Source organism: Rhinopithecus roxellana, chromosome 12 (genome assembly GCF_007565055.1).
Source record: "Rhinopithecus roxellana isolate Shanxi Qingling chromosome 12, ASM756505v1, whole genome shotgun sequence".
NCBI lineage: Eukaryota > Metazoa > Chordata > Mammalia > Primates > Cercopithecidae > Rhinopithecus > Rhinopithecus roxellana.
In genome coordinates, this window is record NC_044560.1 from 15,559,195 (window position 1) to 15,578,721 (window position 19,527).

The following is a 19,527-nucleotide window of genomic DNA, read 5'->3' on the forward strand; positions in this document are numbered from 1 at the left end:
CTTGGCCAGGAGGCAGAGGGCTGATCACCATGACCTGGCCTGCTCTGCTGCTGGATCAGAGCCTGGCTGGATAGAGAAGCTTCTCTTCCAGTGGAAGGTGGCCAAGGAGCAGGGTACAAAGAAACACTGAAACCCACTGGCTCTTGTCCTGGGAAGCACCCGGAAAAGAGCTCACCTATTTGTTTAACTATCTTCCCCAAAGAAAATGTAACTTTTTTTTTTTTTTTTTTTGAGACAGGGCCTCATTCTGTCTCCCAGGCTGGAGTGCAGTGCCATAATCATTGCTCAGTGCAGCCTTAACATCTCAGGTTCAAACCATCCTCCTGCCTCAGCCTCCTGATTAGCCGGGACTATAGGCACATGGCACCAGGCATTTTTGTGGAGACAGGGTCTCACTATGTTGCCCAGGCTGGCCTCAAACTCCTGGGCTCAAGCAAGCCTGCCTCAATCTCCCAAATTGCTGGAATTACAGGCATTAGCCACTGTGTCTAGCCACAGAATATAACTTTCTAGAGCGGGGGTCTTTTTTTGGGGGGAGCTCAAACAGCAGAAATGTATTTCTCACAGTTCTGGAGGTTGGGAAATCCAAGATCAAGGTGCTACCAAGGTAGATTTCATTCTGAGGACTCTTCCCTTGACTTGTCATCAGCCACCATCTTGCCGTGTGCTCACATGACCACATGACCTCTTCTTTGTGAGCTTGAGAGACAGGGAGTAAGCTATCTGGTGCCTCTTCTTATTAGGGCACTGTCTTAGTCCATCTAGGCTGCTACAACAAAATACTTTATGGTGGGTAATTTATCAAAGACAGAAATTTATTTCTCCCAGTTCTGGAGGCTAGGAAGTCCAGGATCAAGGCCCCAGAAGATTTGGTGTCTAGTGACGACCAGTTCCTCATCCAGAGCACTTTCTATGTGTCCTCACATGGCAGAAAGGCAAGGCAGCTCTCTGGTGCCTCTTTTTTTTTTTTTTTTAATTTCTATTTATTTATTTTTAGGCAGAGTTTACCTCTTTTTGCCCAGGTGATCCGCCTGCCTCAGCCTCCCAAAGTGCTGGGATTACAGGCGTGAGCCACTACTCCCGGCCTCTGGTACCTCTTTTACTTTTTTTAATTATACTTTACATTCTGTGATACATGTGCAGAACATGTAGGTCTGTTACACAGGTATACACATGCCATGGTGGTTTGCTGCACCCATCAACCCGTCATCTGCATTAGGTATTTCTCTTAATGGTGTCCCTCCCCTAACCTACCTCACCCCCTGAACAAACTTTTTTTTGAAAGAGCCAGCTAGTAAATATTTTAGGCTTTTCAGGCCATATGGTCTCTGTTGCAAGTACTCAACTCTGCTGTTGTAGTGAGAAAGCAGCCATAGACGATACGTAAACGGAACGTGGCTGTGTTCCAATAAAACTTTATTTATGGATACTACAATATGAATTTCATATAACTTTCACATGTCATGAAATATTCTTTTGACTTTTAAAATGATTTAAAAATCTAAAAACCATTCTTAACTTGCGAGCATACAAACACAGTAGGCCAGATTTATCTTGTGGGCCACAGTTTGTGCGCCTCTATCCTAGAGGGCAGAGACTGTCTTCTCCTCTGCTGTATTCCCAGTGCCTAGAACAGTGCCTGGCATGTAGCTGGTGCTCAGTAACTATTTGTTGATGATCAGCTGCTCCTTCTTCTGCCCCTTTTAACTCCAATTCCCTGCCCAACTCTTCCTGCTACTATATCACCTCTGCTGTCACCTCCTGTCCTCTCTGATGCCAGCAACCAAAGTCAGCCTCATCCCCAGGCTCCAGGACAATGGTACTGCTCTGTGGAGGAGCTCACTGCCTAATTCTCCGCCTTGCTCTCCTTCACCCGCTGCAGTTCTGGACCATCCCACCTGCATGCTTCTGTTCCTCCTCTTCCTCCCTGACCACTCCCTCTTTTTTTTTTTTTTTTTGCTAATTGCAGTGACTTTATTTTAAAGGGTTTTCAGACTCATAGAAAGGGGCTTTTTAGATGGGGCCGTGTCACTAGTCAACCATCTTCACTGTGGAGTCCTCATCACTATGATGTTGGTTTTGTAGATCACAAGGATTCATTCAAATTGTCTCTTCCATTCCTTCATAATAGGTTACATAGTCTGAAAGTACACCCCTCCTTCTCTAGTACATTGCATTCAAGCAGGTTGCTGCTACTTCTCTATTGTCATTAATCTTTTCATCATCTTCTTATTCCTCTTAGCACAGTTGGGGCATAGCATATTATCTTCTATTCCTGGGGATGGGAAAATGCAGACAGATAACAAGAAGAGAGAAATCATCCTCCTGTGAGTGGTAGGCACCCAGGCCTGACCTGCATGAAACTGCAGGTGCACCCAACCCTTTGTGTCTGCCGAGAGAAGTCTGCCATGGACCCCACACCACCTGACTCCAGAGGCTTGCATCAAAAAGACCTCAAGAGAAACAGGAATGGAACATGAATTCACAGCCTTAGGCTGAACAGCCCTTGCAGCAATTCTTTTTTTTTTTTTTTTTTTTTGAGACGGAGTCTTGCTCTGTTGCCCAGGCTGGAGTGCAATGGCCAGATCTCAGCTCACTGCAAGCTCCGCCTCCCGGGTTCCCGCCATTCTCCTGTCTCAGCCTCCCGAGTAGCTGGGACTACAGGCGCCCGCCACCTCGCCCGGCTAGTTTTTTGTACTTTTTATTAGAGACGGGGTTTCACCGTGTTAGCCAGGATGGTCTCGATCTCCTGACCTCGTGATCCGCCTGTCTCGGCCTCCCAAAGTGCTGGGATTACAGGCTTGAGCCACCGCGCCCGGCCCCTTGCAGCAATTCTTGCCCGTGATGCCAACATGGCTCCCTGCGCTGAAGTTATCACTTCAACTGTATTAGTCTCTTCTGCTCTCTCATTCATCTCATGAGTTTTCTGCAGCCGTGCTGTCTTGGTCACTGCCTTGCATTTCCTCGAACATTGCTGTAATCTGGTCCCTTGTGACAGTTCAGGTATATCTTGCTGTTGTTCAGGGTAAGCATGCCTATGGAGCCTCAGATAAACTTCGATTTTCTTGCCATTGATACTCAAACTGAGTTGTTGACACCAGCCCCATAAAGAGTCCCAAACACACCTTATTAATGGGAGGCAAAATGGTGGCAAGGGAAGAGCTGGCATTTTGCATCCAGCTGTCTGTGGAGCTGTAAATTGTTCATTTGCTTGAAGTAGATGACCTTGATTGTATTTCACAGGCTTCTCCGGTTTGACATCAGAAGTTGAAGAAACACTTGGTTCCGTTTGTTCCATATTTGGATCATCTTTAACTGGCACCAATGTCAAAATCACACTTTCCCCATCATCTACTTCCCCCTCAAAGAAAGTCTTCTTGCTGCTATCCAAATTTGAGTCTGACATTTTCAGCAACACCCGTCTTGCCCATTCGGTAATATGTTGTTTTAAAAATTAGGCCGGGCAAGATGGCTCATGCCTGTAATCCCAGCACGCTGGGAGGCCCAGGCAGGCAGATCACTTGAGTCCAGGAGTTTGAGATCAGCCTGGGAAACATGGTGAGACTCCCATCTCTACCAAAAAATACAAAAATTAGGCGGGCGTTGTGGCGCGTGCCTGTAATCCCACCTACTTGGGAGGAGGTAGTGGGAGGACTACCACTCCCTCTTTTTTTTTTTTTTTTTTGCGATGCAGTCTCACTCTGTGGCCCAGGCTGTAGTGCAATGGCGCAATCTCGGCTCACTGCAACCTCCGCTTCATGGGTTCAAGTGATTCTCCTGCTCAGCCTCCCGAGTGGCTGGAACTACAGGCGTATGCCACCACACCTAGCTAATTTTTGTATTTTTAGTAGAGATGGGTTTCACCATGTTGGCCAGGCTTAAAACCACTCCCTCTTTGGCTTCATTGTCTACCAGTCCCTGATCACAGTCAGGGGAGTTCCTCTAGGCTGAGGCCTCATGCCTTCACTGCACACAGTGCAGAACCCACTCAGTGAACCCCAGGCCCCAGTCTCTGGCTCTCCCGCTTCTTTGCAGGGGGAAGAATTTGGAGAAAAGAAGGAAGTCTATGATTGTCACCTACCATTTCTTTTTTTCTTTTTCTTTTATTTTTTTTTTTTGAGACAGACTCTCACTCTGTTGCCCAGGTTGGAGTGCAGTGGTGAGATCTCGGCTCACTGCAAGCTCCGCCTCCCGGGTTCACGCCGTTCTCCTGCCTCAGCCTCCCAAGTAGCTGGGACTACAGGCACCCACCACCACACCTGGCTAATTTTTTGTGTTTTTAGTAGAGATGGGGTTTCACCGTGTTAGCCAGGATGGTCTCGATCTCCTGACCTCGTGATCCACCCTCCTCGGCCTCCCAAAGTGCTGGGATTATAGGCATGAGCCACCACGCCCGGCTGTCACCTACCATTTCTATGGAGCACCTATCGTGTGCCAGGTGCTACACAGGTATTTTATTGCCTGATCTCACTTAATACTCATAACCACCTCTAGTTTTCCAAGGCACAAACTGAGGCTCAGAGGGGTTAACTGAAATACTCAAAGTCACACAGCTAGGAGGTAGCCAGACCGGGATTAGAGCCAGGGTTGGTGTGGCTCCATTCACAAGTACATTTTGAGGGCCTACAGTATATCATATGTATCCAGAGAAAAAACAGTAAACAGACAAGTCCTGCTCATGGAGCTTTGTTCTAGTGGGAGAAACAAACAGGTAAATATATAACAGGACTGCTAGTAAAGAGGTTTGCCATGAAAAATAAAAAGATAACATAGGTTATATCGCTGATGGAGAGCTTTTTTTTTTTTTCAGACAGTCTCACTCTGTCACTCAGGCTGCAGTGCAATGGCGTGATCTGGGCTCGCTGCAAACTCCGCCTCCTGGGTTCAAGTGATTCTCCTGCCTCAGCCTCCCAGAAAGCTGGAATAACAGGCGTGCGTGCCACCACGACTGGCTGATTTTTGTATTTTTAGTAGAGACGGGGTTTCACCATGTTGGCCAGACTGGTCTCAAACTTCTGACCTCAAGTGATCCGCCCACGTCAGCCTCCCAAAGTGCTGGGATTACAGGCGTGAGCCACCGTGCCTGGCCAAGGGGAACTAAGAAAAGCAAAGTCCTCTCCAGGAGGTGACATTTGAGCAGAGGTGTGAATGAAGTAAGAGAGTGAACCCTGAGAACTGGAGAAAATGTTCCAGGTGGAGGGCACAGCAGGAGCAGAGCCTGATGGAAGCATACCGGGCATGTCCAGTGATCTGCAAAGATACCTGGTGGCAGGAGGGCAGCAACCTAGGGACAGAGTGGTAGGAGAGGGTGACCAAGGGAGTGGGCTGAGGCCTGGGGGCCTTCTCAGACTTGGCCAAGACTTTGGATTTTGTTTGAAGTGTAATGCGGGAGGCACAGGAGAGTTTCAAGCAGAAGGATGACACCATTCCCATCCCTCAGATGAGGGATGAGACAGACAAGAGACTCTGCCCCCTGGCTCCATCACTGCCACCCACTGTGTACACACTGAGCTCTCCTGGACCCCTTTCTGAACTTAGCATAGTGAAGTGATCAAGAGCACTGGCTTTCAGGTCTGAGAGAAGTGAGTTCCCAGCCCAGCTGCAATACTTACTGACTGTCTGACCATGGGCAATCCTGTTCCTCTCTAAGCCTCAGTTTTCTCATCTGGAAAATGGGGACAAATGAGGACAATAAATTTTTTTTTTTTTAAACTGAATCTCGCTCTTTCGCCCAGGTTGGAGTGCAGTGGTGCAATCTTGGATCATTGCAAGCTCCACCTCCTGGGTTCATGCCATTCTCCTGCCTCAGCCTCCCGAGTAGCTGGGACTACAGGCGCCCGCCACCATGCCCGGCTAATTTTTTGTATTTTTAGTAGAGACAGGGTTTCACCGTGTTAGCCAGGATGGTCTTGATCTCCTGACCTCGTGGTCGGCCTACTTCGGCCTCCCAAAGTGCTGGGATTACAGGCGTGAGCCACCCCGCCCAGCCGATGACAATAATTTTTGTCTCATGGCATTGTATCGTTGGGGTGATTTGATGATCTCTTACTTGTAAAACACTCAGCTCCAGGCAGGCTACATAGTGCTCTCTCAATAAGCACTCATAGTTTGTTACTATTTTTTTTTTTAAGTTTTTTGAGGCAGGATCTTGCTCTTTTGCCCAGGCTGCAGTGCAGTGGCTCAATCATAGCTCATTGCAACCTCAAACTCCTGGGCTCAAGCTATTCTCTGGCCTCAGCCTCCAAGTAGCTAGGACTACAAGTGCGTGCCACCATGCCCAGCTAATGTTTTTATTTTTAGTAGAGATGGGATCTTGCTATGTTGCCCAGGCTGGCCTCAAACTCCTGGTCTCAGGCAATCCTCTTGGCTCAGCCTCCCAAAGTGCTGGGATTACTGGCATGAGCCACTGCACCCCACTTGTGATTATTATTATTTAAAGTCTCAGCTCTGTTCTGGCACTTTGTAACAGCTCATTAAAGGTAACTATCATTATGATTATTCTCCTCACCCTGTTCCGCCTGTTAAAGACACATTAGCCAGGAACCCCCTTTACTGAGAGGCCAAGAAAGAATAATGATGACAGACCCTCTCCCCAGGGCAGGTCCCTTCCAGAACCTCTGCTCTTGAACATTATAGAAAAACCTTGGCCAGGTGTGCATCCCAGCACTTTGGGAGGCCAAGGCGGGCAGATCACAAGGTCAGGAGATCAAGACCATCCTGACTAACACAGTGAAACCCTGTCTCTACTAAAAATACAAAAATTTAGCCGGGCGTGGTGGCACATGCCTGTAGTCCCAGCTACTCGGGAGGCTGAGGCAGGAGAATAGCTTGAACCTGGGAGGCAGAGGTTGCAGTGAGCCAAGATCGCGCCACTGCACTCCAGCCTGGTAACAGGGGGAGACTCTGTCTCAAAAAGAAAGAAAGAAAGAAAGAAAGAGAGAGAGAGAGAGAGGGAGGGAGGGGGAGGGAGGGAGGGAGGGGAGGGGGGGGGAGAGAGAGAGAGAGAGAGAGAGAGAGACAGAAAGAAAGAAAGAAAGAGAGAGAGAGAGAGAGAGAGAGAGAGAGAGAGAGAGAGAGAGAGAGAGAGAGAGAGAGAGAGAAAGAAAGAAAGAAAGGCCTCCCAGGCTTCAGCAGAGGGACCCAAAAAACCCGGCCCTCAGCCCCTGTCAGTTCAGGCCCCCTACTCCTTGCCAGAACTGCCTCTTCAACAGGGTGCAAAATAGTTGCCTCACTTATGTCTAGCAAAGCCCTTTCACACTCACAAGTTACTCATTTAACAAACACCTCAAGGCCAGACGAAATCCTGTCTCTACAAAAATCTTTTAAAAATTAAAAATTTAAAAAAAATTAGCTGAGTATAGTGATGGCGCCTATAGTCCCAGCTACTTGGGAGGCTGAGGTGGGAGAATTGCTGGAGCCCAGGATGTTGAGGCTGCAGTGAGCTGTGATTGCACCACTGAACTCTAGCTTGGGTAACAAAACAAGATCCTGTCTCAAAAAAAAAAAAAAAAAAAAAAGAAGTTAGAATTTATCCACCACTCAGAGTGTAGCATTTCAGAGCATGAGATTAGATTGCCTAGGTCTGAGTTGCAAATTTGCCATTGCATAGCTGGGTGATGTCGGACATAACATTTTGTCTCTTGGAGAACCTCTGTGCCAGGCAGTGTGTCGGGTGTCAGGGAGACAATGAAGAGTCAACAAGACCCAACAGCTGCCCTCTCAGAGTTTACAGTCTAATTTCAAAGCCAGATGTAGGCCGGGGTCGGTGGCTCACACCTGTAATCCCAGCACTTTGGGAGGCCGCAGCAGGCAAATACCTGAGGTCAGGAGTTCGAGACCAGCCTGACCAACATGGAGAAACCCAGTCTCTACTAAAAACACAAAAAATTGGCCGGGCGCGGTGGCTCAAGCCTGTAATCTCAGCACTTTGGGAGGCCGAGATGGGCGGATCACGAGGTCAGCAGATCGAGACCATCCTGGCTAACATGGTGAAACCCCGTCTCTACCAAAAAATACAAAAAACTAGCCGGGCGAGGTGGCGGGCGCCTGTAGTCCCAGCTACTTGGGAGGCTGAGGCAGGAGAATGGCATAAGCCCGGGAGGCGGAGCTTGCAGTGAGCTGAGATCCGGCCACTGCACTCCAGCCTGGGCGACAGAGCGAGACTCCGTCTCAAAAAAAAAAAAAACCACAAAAAATTAGCTGGGTGTGTGGCGGGCGCCTGTAATCCCAGCTACTCGGGAGGCTGAGGGAGGAGAATCGCTTGAACCCAGGAGGCAGTGAGCCGAGATCGTGCCATTGCACTCCAGACTGGGGGACAAGGGTGAAACTCTGTATCAAAAAAAAAAAAAAAAAAAAGCCAGATGTTAATGAAATAGTCACATAAATACATGTAAGAAAGTACAACTTTGAGAAGCACTGTGAAGTATTGATTGCTATGGGCATGAGTACTATGGAGGTGAGGGAAAATGTCCTGGAGGAAGTGATGTAGAGCTGAGCTGGCTTGAAGAACACAGAATACTGTTTCAAGTACAAGGAGTGGCATGTGCAAAAACCCTGTGGCAGAACTGAAGGAAAGGAAAGCCAGTGTGGCTGGAGCCGCGAGAGAGGTGGAGCAAAGTGTGCGCTGAAACTGTAGCAGCATCTGCACTTGTGGATTACGGTTTGTTCTGCACAGCTCTCTGATGAGTGACTGCTATGCCTACTCCAGAGATGGGCAAGATGACCTGGAGAAGCTCTCCAGGTAGAGCCCAGATGTCCTTTGGGCTCCCTTCTTACCAGCATGACCCACTCGTGGGAGAGGGGACACAGGAAGTGAAGCTTATTCATAAAAGGTTGAAAGCACAACCAATCAATCAGTCCTTAAGTGAGAGGATGCACTTGATAGGGAGATTACTTTGAGAGGGAGAAGAAGGAGGGTCGGGGCCCAGGATAGAGGAAAGCTGAAGGTAGAACCACTCCTGCTTTCCCTCACTTCCTCTATTCCTGCCATCCACCCTACCTCTCTGGCCCAGCCCCGACCTTCATTCTGTGGGTCTCAGTGTCTCTCTTCCTAACTTAAATGTGGCTGACTGCAAGTCAGGTATCTGGCACCTGTGTGCGATCTGTTTCAACTCCTGACTAGCAAATCAAAATACATGATACCCAGTTAAATTTGAATTTCAGACAAACAACACATAAACTTTTAGTCAAAATATGTTCAAGTATAATAGCTCAAACTGGGAGCAGCAAGAGCTGGGGCATCACAAACTGCTTCCAGGTAACTGAACTGGATGATCCCCACACTGATGTGAATAATGGCTTCCATCTCTGGTCCAGGCTGCCGTCTGTTTTGTCACCTTTTCTCATCAGGGAGGTGGAGACTATGTGAACAAAAGAACACACTCTGGGCTGGGCGCAGTGGCTCACACCTTAAACCCAGCATTTTGGGAGGTCGATGGGGGCAGATCACCTGAGGTCAGAAGCTCAAGACCAGCCTGGTCACCATGGTGAAACCCCATCTCTATTGAAAATACAAAAAAATTAGCTGGACGTGGTAGCAGGCACTTGTAATCCCAGCTACTTGAGAGGCTGAGGCAGGAGAATGGCTTGAACCCGGGACATAAAGGCTGCAGTGGGCTGAGATCATACCATTGCGCTCCAGCCTGGGCAACAAGAGTGAAACTCTGTCTAAAAAATAAATAAATAACATATTCTGGAGCCAGACTGTCAGGTTGTCTCTCTGCTCTGCCATTTTTCAGTCCTGTGGATTTTTTTTTTTTAGATGGAGTTTCCCTCTTGTCACCAAGGCTGGAGTGCAATGGCACAATCTCAGCTCACTAAAACCTCCACCTCCCAGGTTTAAGTGATTCTCCTGCATCAGCCTCCTCAGTTGCTAGGATTACAGGCACCTGCCACCACGCGAAGCTTTTTTTTTTTTTTTTTTTTTTTTTTTGTATTTTTAGTAGAGATGGGATTTCACCATTTGGCCAGGCTGGTCTCGAACTCCTGACCTCAGGTGATCCACCCTCCTTGGCCTCCCAAAGGGCTGGGATTACAGGCGTGAGCCGCCATGCCTGGCTGCAGTCCTGTGGCCTTGGAGGGACCCAAGTAATGGGATGCTTACTGCCCTCAGTTTCCTCATCTGTACACTGGAGAGAATAATAGCACAAACCCATAAGATTACAAGGATTACCTTAGTTTATGCAGGTAAAAAATGTGTAGAACAGTGCCTGGTCCATAGTAAGTGCTATGTTAGTGTTAGCTGTCATTATTTGTTTAGTTATACCACAACGAATGTAAACTCCATAAAGGCAAATGCTTTATTTATTATGTATTTTATTATTTATTTTTCAGCAATGGGGTCTCACTGTCTTGCCCAGGCTGGAATGAAATAGCGTGATCATAGCTCACTAGAGTCTCGAATTCCTGAGCTCAATGGATCATTCTACCTCAGCCTCTTGAGTAGCTAGGATTACAGGCACCCAACTAAGGACTTTGATTTACTCATTACTATATTCTCAGGCTCTAGTAGAAAGCCTGAGCCATGCCCCCTGGTGTGCTGAGGCAAAAGGATTGCTTGAGGTCAGGAGTTCAAGGCTGTAGTGTGCTATGGTTGCCTCTATGAATAGCCACTGCACTCCAGCCTGGGCAACACAGCGAGACTCCATCTTTAAAAATAATAATAATAGGTCGGGCGCAGTGGCTCATGCCTGTAATCCCAGCACTTTGGGAGGCCGAGGCGAGCAGATCACGAGGTCAGGAGATCGAGACCATACTGACAAACATGGTGAAACCTTGTCTCTACTAAAAAATATATACATAAAATTAGCCAGGTGTGGTGGCACATGCCTATAGTCCCTGCTACTTGGGAGGCTGAGGCAGGAGAATTGTTTGAACCCGGGAGGCAGAGGTTACAGTGAGCCAAGATCAGGCCACTGCACTGCACTCCAGCCTGGGCGACAGAGTGAGACTCCATCTCAAAATAAAAATAATAATAATAAAAAGAAGGCTTGGCTTACAATACATTCTCAGAAAGAGGGTCTAGTGTGTAATATATAGCCATAAATAAACCAGGTGTGGTGGCTGTAATTCCAGCATTTTGGGAGGCCGGAGGATCGCTTGAGGCCAGGAGTTTAAGACCAGCCTGGGCAAGATAGTGAGATTCCATCTCTACAAAAACAAAACATATAGAAAATTAGCTGGGGGCCTGGTGCAGTGGCTCACGCCTGTAATCCCAGCACTTTGGGAGGCCAAGGCGGGAGGACCATGAGGTCAGGAGATTGAGACCATCCCAGCTAATACAGTGAAACCCCGTCTCTACTGAAAATACAAAATGTTAGCCGAGCGTGGTGGCACGCACCTGTAGTCCCAGCTACTCGGAAGGCTGAGGCAGGAGAATTGCTTGAACCTGGGAGGTGGAGGTTGCAGTGAGCCGAGATTGAGCCACTGCACTCCAGCTTGGGTGACAGAGCGAGACTCTGTCTCAAAATAAAAGAAAAAAAAAAATTAGCTGAGCATGGTGGCACACACCTGAAATGCCAGCTACTTGTGGGAGGTAGGAGGATCGCTTGAGCCCAGAAGTTCAAGGCTGCAGTGAGCTATGATCTTACCACTGCACTGTAGCCTGGGCAACAGAGCGAGACCGTGTCTCTAAAAAACAAATAAAAAATATATAGCTGTAAATAATTTATTGAATTAAAATGAATCTTGTCCTATATACCTGAAAGATTGAGATTATAATTCCCGTTTTACAGATGGAGAAATTGAGGTTTAGAGCCGTAAAATGAGTTTCCCAATATTAAGAAGGTAGCAGAGCTGGAAGTCAAACCCAGATTTGTTGGGTTCCAAAGTCCTTTCCACTCAAAATTCAGTTCAACAGCTGAGGTCCTACCCTGGGAAAGCTATGGAAAAGGGGGAGCATGTGAATTCTGGAGAAATCCTTATCCACTTTGATTTGTGTGTGTGTGTGTGTGATGGAGTCTCGCTCTGTCGCCCAGGCTGGAGTGCAGCGGCACTATCTGGGTTCACTGCAAGCTCCGCCTCCCGGGTTCACGCCATTCTTCTGCCTACGCCTCCCAAGTAGCTGGAACTATAGGTGCCCGCCACCACGCCTGACTAATTTTTTGTATTTTTAGTAGGGACGGGGTTTCACCATGTTAGCCAGGATGGTTTAGATCTCCTGACCTCGCGATCCGCCAGTCTCGGCCTCCCAAAGTGCTGGGATTACAGGCGTGACACTGATTTTTTTAAGCCCTAGTCTGTTCTCAACTTCTTGTGTGACCTTGGGTAAGTCACTTCATCTTTCTGAGCCTGTTTCATGATTTGTAAACTAGGTGGTGGTAATCACTCAAGGAAATCACATGGCTCGCAGGAAGCTTTTGATAAACATTCCTTCCCATCCCCCTGCCTTAGAACAGCTTTGCAGATAACTGACCAGTCTTCCTGCGTGCTAAACCAGCAAGCTTGTCCCTCCAGCAAGCTCACTCCTCACACGTAAATACATCTCACCACACCCGGACCCCTAAGGCTCTTTAGGTGGAGGCTGAATCTCTCTGGGGGAACCAGTTTCCTGGCCTTTCACTCCGAGTCCCACCAAGCCACAGTTCATCCTGGGAGCCTGGTCCCTCCTCAGAGAGTCGCAAACCTAAACCAGTCCAGAGCTGGGGCTGCAGGTGACTCCAGGGAGATCTGGCCTGAAAGGACTCCCTACATAGGGCAGAGCACAGATTGCAAAAACGCATATTAAGAAATCACTCTTGGCGGGGCGCAGTAGCTCTCGCCTGTAATCCCAGCACTTTGGGAGGCCGAGGCAGGAGGATCGCTTGAGCCCAGGAGTCAGAGACCAGCCTAGGTAACACAGCGAAACTTCATGTCTCTTTCTCTCTCACTATATACACACATACATACATATATATGTATATATATATTTATTTATAGATGTAATATTTATATACAATATGTAAAATCAGTCAATCAAACAATCCCTCTATGGTGGCGCTGTGGGTCCTGATTGTGGTAACAACTGCTGATGCCCATCTGGGCCTGGGGCACTGAGATCGCCCGGAGATTCACAGTGTTAGCTTCAGTGTGGGGTAGAAATTAGTAGAGGACAGGGGATCTCTAGGGCCTGGTGAGTTGAGGGCCTAAGGGGAGCAGGTCCCAGGCTCCTTCCAAGCCTCAGCCCAGATCAGGCCCAGGAACCCAGTGTGAATGTGTGTGCGGGGGGTGGGGATAGGGTGCTTCCCTCCCGTTGGAAGGAGAAGGAACATCTGGGCTGGGATTCCAAATGAGCTAAGCGGGGGAGAACGGTGGCCCTGGTGTGGTATGTCCAGGGGAACAGCGCTGGGAGGGAAGAAGCCAGCAGGGCCTCTCGGGCTGAGCCGAGCGCGGGCCGGGGGCTTGCGGCGGGGACCCGGCCGGCCCTCGGGGCGCGGCGGGGGCGGGGGTCCGCGCTGGGAATGCCGCGCCGCGGGGGCTGGGGCGGGGCTTCTCCGGCTCCGCCCCCGCGCAGGTAGCCAATGGGCGCGGCGGCGCCGGGTGACGGAGGGAGCTGAAGTGCTAGTGCCGCGGCGGCGGCGGCGGACGGCCCAGCCAGAGCGCGAGGGGCTCGGGGGGGCGCGGCGGTTCGGGTCGCAGAGCCAGGGACCCCCTGGACCCGGGAGGCGGCGCAGCCGGGGCCGCCAGAGGAGCGCGGGTGGCCCGGCGGCGGCGCGATGCCGCTCGCCCAGCTCAAGGAGCCCTGGCCGCTCATGGAGCTAGTGCCGCTGGACCCGGAGGTGAGTGAGCTGGGCGGGGGACGGGCGCCCGCGGCCGGCGAGCCCGGATCCTCACAGGGGCGGGGCGGCCCGAAGCGCCGCTGTAGCCCGGCGGGCGCCCGCGAGGGCACGAGTGCCCTCCGATCTCTTGCCCACTGTCCGGCTCCACCCCCCTATGCCCCGGGTGTTCGTGTGCGAGGGACAGTTCCGCCAAGCGCCGACTACCTCCCCGCCATAGCCAGGAGAGGGGATCCTATGGGGCGCTGAGATCTGGCCGCCTTCACCTCACACCTAGGACCGTCCCGGCATCTGTCCAGAGCTGTCGGAGCTTCCTCCATTAGTACAGACGGGGAGATCTTCAGTGCCAGATGTCTGGGATTCTATCAGAGACAGGGGTTATGGGACCCCCTACTTCTTCCAGGGCCTTCCGCCAATAGCCCTGCTTCTGGCTTCATCGCCGCTGAGCCTAGAAGGATTTCCCCTCTTGACCCCTGGCGGTTGTGGAGTGTGGGATGGCACCACCCTTCTGGGGCTGGAACTCCTGATTTTCTTTGCCCTGAGGCTAGGGCCAGAGGACACCTGTGTTCCCTACCCTGGGCTGTGGAGAAGAGAGTGGGAAAGAGCCCTTAGACCTTGTGAAGATGATTCCTGGCAGGGCGTGGGGGGACCTTGGTGCCTGCCTCCCTTCTTATGCCCCTTCCGGTAGGAAGGGCTGGGCCCTTGGGGAGTTTGGCTTCTGCCAGCCCAGACTCCCCAGACAACTTAGCTCCTCTCCCAGAAGCAGCTCCTGTCCTCCCTTGAGGACTCTGTGGCTCCAGTCACTAAGCGTGCAGAAGTCCACCTCTTCCTGTGCCTTTTGACCCCAGGGTCAAGGTCAAGCTCCGGAACGAGCTGGTGGAAAACTTCCTCCTTAACCTCTTGCTGGGAAGGAAGCAGGTGATACTCTCCTTCCCAGGTGGTTGTTGCGGGTGTGCAGGGAGGGAATGGAGGCCTCATTTGAGCCCAGGATCTGAGATGACTTTCTTCCAGCTTGGGCCTGGAGACCCTGCCTCAGTCCCCTCTTCTGCCCTCTCTTACCTAGGGCAGCCACCAAGTGTCCTGCCTCTCAGGACCACAGGCTAAGATCAGGGTGAGCACCCAGGGTCCCCAGCCCCCAGGGTGTGCTGCCCCTTTAAAGGGATGGCCGACACTGGCTATTGGAGGGTGGGCGCGGCAGGATTAGGTAACCAACCTGAAGGCGCAATTTGGAGTAAATTGCTCTGGGATTCCTGCCATGGGGATTTTACAGGCACTGCTAGGCTGCTCAGAGGTTCACTCGCTGACTCACCCTCTGAGGTGAGGAACACTGCCCTCTGCAGCCCCTGTACTGCCACCCCCTACTAGGACTGGGGCACAAGGTCCTGGGGGTGGTGCTCAGAGGTGGATTCCTTTGCCCAGGCACGCCCCGGGACCAGGCCTCCAAAGGGGAAGGTAGGGCTGGGAAAGGCTGGGGAGAGACTATGCTGTTAGGGAGGGTGGACACCCAGGAGCTCGATCCTTGGTCTGGGGCACCACTTCCTGCTCTTCTTTAGGGAATCCTGAGGCAGGGGCCAGCTTCCCAAGGGGCTAGATTTAACTGGGAAACTATCTCAGTTTTGAGTTCTGTAACACCTGAGGTCTGTGAGAAGCGAAGACCAGCGGACTTCCTGGGATTCGTGGGACAGGGGGACGCGATTTCCTCAGGAGTTTTGCTCCAGAAACACTGTGTGATCCTCAGTCAGTCCTCAGCCTGTCTGGGCCTCTGCTTCTCCAGTGGCAAGTGCTAGGTTCTAGCCTCCACTTCCTGGGCCTGAGAGGGTGCAGAGTGTTGGGTACTGTTGTCTGGTCCCCCCCCCTCCCCCACTCCTGGAGGTGTCAGGCGACTGGGTGTTGTTGTTTGGGTAACAGGAGCCACAGGGCAGCCACGGTGCAGGTTGGGCTGTTCTCACTGGAGAACAGGGCCTCGCTGTTCTTAGCCCAGGTGACTTGTAAGCGATACAGCCGCCTGACCTGCAGGTACAGGCACCACCGCTGCTGGCAGCTCCTAGCCAGGAAGGAGGCAAGTGAGGGGCTGGTGGGGGGCTTTTCACAGGGACCTAGGGTCTGGACTGCTCTGCCCTCCCATAGTGCTGCTGAAAATGGGCCGCTGGGAGGCAGGGCCTGGCCCAGGGTGCAGCCCAGGTGGAGTAATCTATGGGAAGTGTGGGTGAGGATTCTGCCTGGGCTTCGCTTAGCCCTGTTGAAAGCAGTAGTAGCCTTGTCCCTAGGCCCAGTTCTGCCACGTACAGAGCTTTACTATGTGCCACCCATTCTGCCTTACGAATGTCACCCCACTTTAATTCTCACCACAGCTTCTCAAGGTAGGGATTATTACCCCCATTTTCAGATGGGACAACTGAACTCAGGCTGATGCGTTAATATCAGAGCCAGGATCACAACCAAGATCTCTCTCTCTTCCACTAAGTAGGAGAGAGGCTCAGGGATGGGGAAGGGCTGGAGCCACACTAGCCCAGGTAGAAGGTGCTCCAAGAGAGGCTCCGGATGTTGGCAGACTCTCCTTATCCTGTAGGGCCCTTGTCCAGTCTTTGCCGAGGGCTGGCAGTGCCAGCCAGCCCTGGCACCTGGCCCCCAGCCTCCAGCAGTGAGCAGGGCTGCCAATGCTGGGCTCAGAACCCAGCTCCTGGGGCTGCTTCCTGCCTGTGGGGCACGTGCTGTCCTTCTCCATCTGCTGCCCAGCTTCTCCAGACGCTGCCCTGGGCCCCTCTTTCCAAGACAGAGCTGCTTGGGTGGGAAGGAAGGATGCTGGTTGGAACCCATTTCTGACATCTTGGAACTGGGGGCAGTGGTCTGGGGCCCTAGGCATCTGCCCTCATGAGCAGTGCTCTCTGAGGAAGAGGGAGGAGGGTGGGTCTCCAACCTCTAAGAGGCCAAAGGACTCCTAAGACAAGGCCCTTCATTCAGTACTTTGCAAGGTCAGCACCATTGTCCCCATTCAGTCATTTATTTAGCACTTAGTTGATAAGTACTATTTCAAACAACAAAGTGCAGATGTTAGCAAGGCACACCTGCCCTCATGATACAGATAAGGAAACTGAGACTTTATTTATTTTATTTTTTTTTGAGATAGAGTCTTGCTCCGTTGCCAGGCTGGAGTGCAGTGGTGCGATCTCGGTTCACTGCAACCTCCACCTCCTGGGTTCAAGCGATTCTCCTGCCTCAGCCTCCTGAGTACCTGGGACTACAGGCCCGCATCACCATACCCAGCTAATTTTTGTATTTTTAGTAGAGTTGGGGTTTCACCATGTTGGCCAGGATGGTCTCCATCTCCTGACCTCGTGATCCGTCTGCCTCGGCCTCCCAAAGTGCTGGGATTGCAGGCATGAGCCAGTGCGCACAGCCGAAACTGAGACTTTAAAAAGTGATATGAGGCCACACGTGGTGGCTCACGCCTGTAATCCTAGCACTTTGGGAGTCTGAGGCGGGTGGATCACCTGAGGTCAGGAGTTTGAGACCAGCTAGGCCAACATGGCAAAACCCCGCCTCTACTAAAAATACAAAAATTAGCCGTGCATGGTGGTGCGGCCTATAATCCCAGCTACTTGGGAGGCTGAGGCAGGAGAATTGCTTGAATCCGAGGGGGCAGAGGTTGCAGTGAGCTGAGATTGCACCACTGCACTCCAGCCTGGGCAAAAGAGCAAAACTGTCTCTAAAAATGAAATAAAAATAAAAAGTGATATGACAGACCCAAGGACGGAATAAGTGGCTGGCAGAGCTAGGATTAGTGGCTGTATCTTTGTGGCTGCATAGCTGTGTTCTTTCAAGGATCCTATGCAGCAGTCAGGCCAGAGGGGCAGATGACCCAGGACGCAGGCTCTGAGTGGGAAGCTGGCACCCTGCAACTCCCCTGACCCCCCTACCAGTCTGTTCTCCAGGGCTGCCTGTTTCCCTACTCTTACAGGTTTGGCGTTTCGTGAGAATGACACCCAAGCCAGAGATACAGGGAGTAGAGGCAGCCAGACTGCCTTGCGGGGGGGGTCCCTAAATCATCCAGGCCACTGCTCAAGAAGCCCATACCTCTGAGTACACCTACCCCTTCGTCCCCTCCCTCAGTAGACTTGCAGACACATGACTTTGGGTTATGGTCACGTGTCTCCCACCTGCCTGCTGAGGGACCTCGGGTGAGTCCCTTAACTCTCTGAGCCTTATCTGAAAAATAGGAGTAATAGAACCTGCTCTGGCCTCCTTGCTCTCTTTGCTGGGTTGAACTTTCATTGGATAAACTATATGCTGGACTCTGGCTGGGTGCCAAGGAGTTGATGATGGACAAGCCATGGCCCCTTCCCGAGTTAACCTGCAGCGTGCTTGGTGCTATGAGGGTAGAGAGGAGGGAGGAAAGAACATGAGGCTGTGTGGACAGGGGTGACATTTGAATTCAGTCCTGATAAAAGACCAGGAGTTTGTCAAGGTGACAAGGCAGGAAAGGCTTTCTTGGTAGAGGGAGCCACCATACAAATGCTGGGGATATAAAATAGACTGTTTTCAGGGTCTCCAGTTGTTCAGTTTAGCTCAAAAATAGGGCCCAATGATAAGAATGGCTGTTGTTTGTAGGCCACTTACATGCCAGGTATATATATTTATAGGCATTATATTTACTTCTTGGAGCCACCAATGAGGTATGTTACTTTGATCCTCATTTCACAGATGAGGAAACTGAAGCCCCCATAAATGAACTAACCTTCTAGGGGTCATGCAGGTGGTAGAAGCCAGAATTTGAACCCATAAGGTCAGGTTGCAAAACCTACATTCCTAGTTATTGTGCTGGGCAGTTGAAGATGATGGCCTCGAATTCTATGCTAAGGAGCTGGGACTTGAATCTACAGTCAGTGGAGGCCATGGAGGGGTTTGGGGCCTGGTACATAGCAGATTCTCAGCAAATCTTGACTGAGTGAGTTGAGTGCAGTAGTTGCACTTAATTTTAGGAATAATGAGGGTTTGGAGTGGGGAAGGCCATGGGGCAGGGAGCTGCTGGGTAGGCTGTTCTGATCATTTGCAGGAATTATGTCAAGAGTCTAGAATGCCGGGTGAAGTGGGGCTCAGTCTACAAAAGCATCCCTACCCCAGCCCAGCCCCTGGGCCCTGGCCAACCCATCCCTTCTCCCCAGGCTGCTGAGAGATGACAGTGTGTGTATGGATGTGTGTGTGGAGGGGCCTGTAGAACATTTGGCCCCTGGGGAGAGATTAGGGGCATTAAAGGGGCTCAGGGGGCAGGATGTCCTGGGAGTAGCAATGGGGAGCTGTTCCAGGGGCAGGGAGATTATGTAATGGGTAGAGCACAGCTGTGCCTGCTACTGCCAAGCAGGGCTACAGCTGCCCCATGGAACCAGCTCCTGGCTCCAAAGTCCAGATCCAGACCTGTTCTAGAGCAGGCCTTCCTAGCCGTTGGGAACCTCCTGTCTGCCTCACCACACTCTCCCTGTTCCAGGAGGGGTGGGGCGATTTCTTCAAGCTTCCAAACACCTAGATAGGGTAGGTTACTCACCTCACATCACACAGGAAACAGATGGGCTGGGTTTGACACACCCACCCCATTTAATAACCACCTGAGAGTGAAGTCTGGGGGCTGGAAAAGGCAAGACTGACCAGAGAGGGGCTCTGGGCTCTGGGCTGTTATTCAGCTGACCTTTTGAGCACCTCCTAGATTTGGGACCAGATTTTTAATCCCCACTCACGAGTTGTGTGACTATAGGCATCATCACTAGGTACCCTCAGAGCCTCA

At 51.1% G+C, this 19,527-nt stretch overlaps 2 protein-coding genes across 3 annotated transcripts in view; one reads left to right on the forward strand and one right to left on the reverse strand.

Moving 5' to 3' along the window:
• Nucleotides 1-1,941: 1,941 nt before the first annotated feature.
• Nucleotides 1,942-3,406, reverse strand: LOC104675749 (developmental pluripotency-associated protein 2-like). The gene is made up of 2 exons (XM_010380408.2): nucleotides 2,811-3,406; nucleotides 1,942-2,505 (listed from the first exon to the last, which is right to left on the reverse strand). The coding sequence occupies exons 1-2, from the start codon at nucleotides 3,404-3,406 to the stop codon at nucleotides 2,193-2,195; spliced, it is 909 nt and encodes a 302-aa protein (XP_010378710.1). The 3' UTR covers nucleotides 1,942-2,192.
• Nucleotides 3,407-13,525: 10,119 nt separating this feature from the next.
• Nucleotides 13,526-19,527, forward strand: part of RPS6KA1 (ribosomal protein S6 kinase A1) — a 45,675-nt gene continuing 39,673 nt past the window's right edge. The window contains exon 1 of one of the 2 annotated variants that reach the window (XM_010380407.2): nucleotides 13,526-13,754. In XM_010380407.2, coding sequence (XP_010378709.2) covers nucleotides 13,692-13,754 — 63 coding nt within the window. In that variant the 5' untranslated portion in view covers nucleotides 13,526-13,691. The remainder of the gene's footprint in view (nucleotides 13,755-19,527) is intronic. The other variant, XM_030941928.1, reaches the window with a different exon arrangement.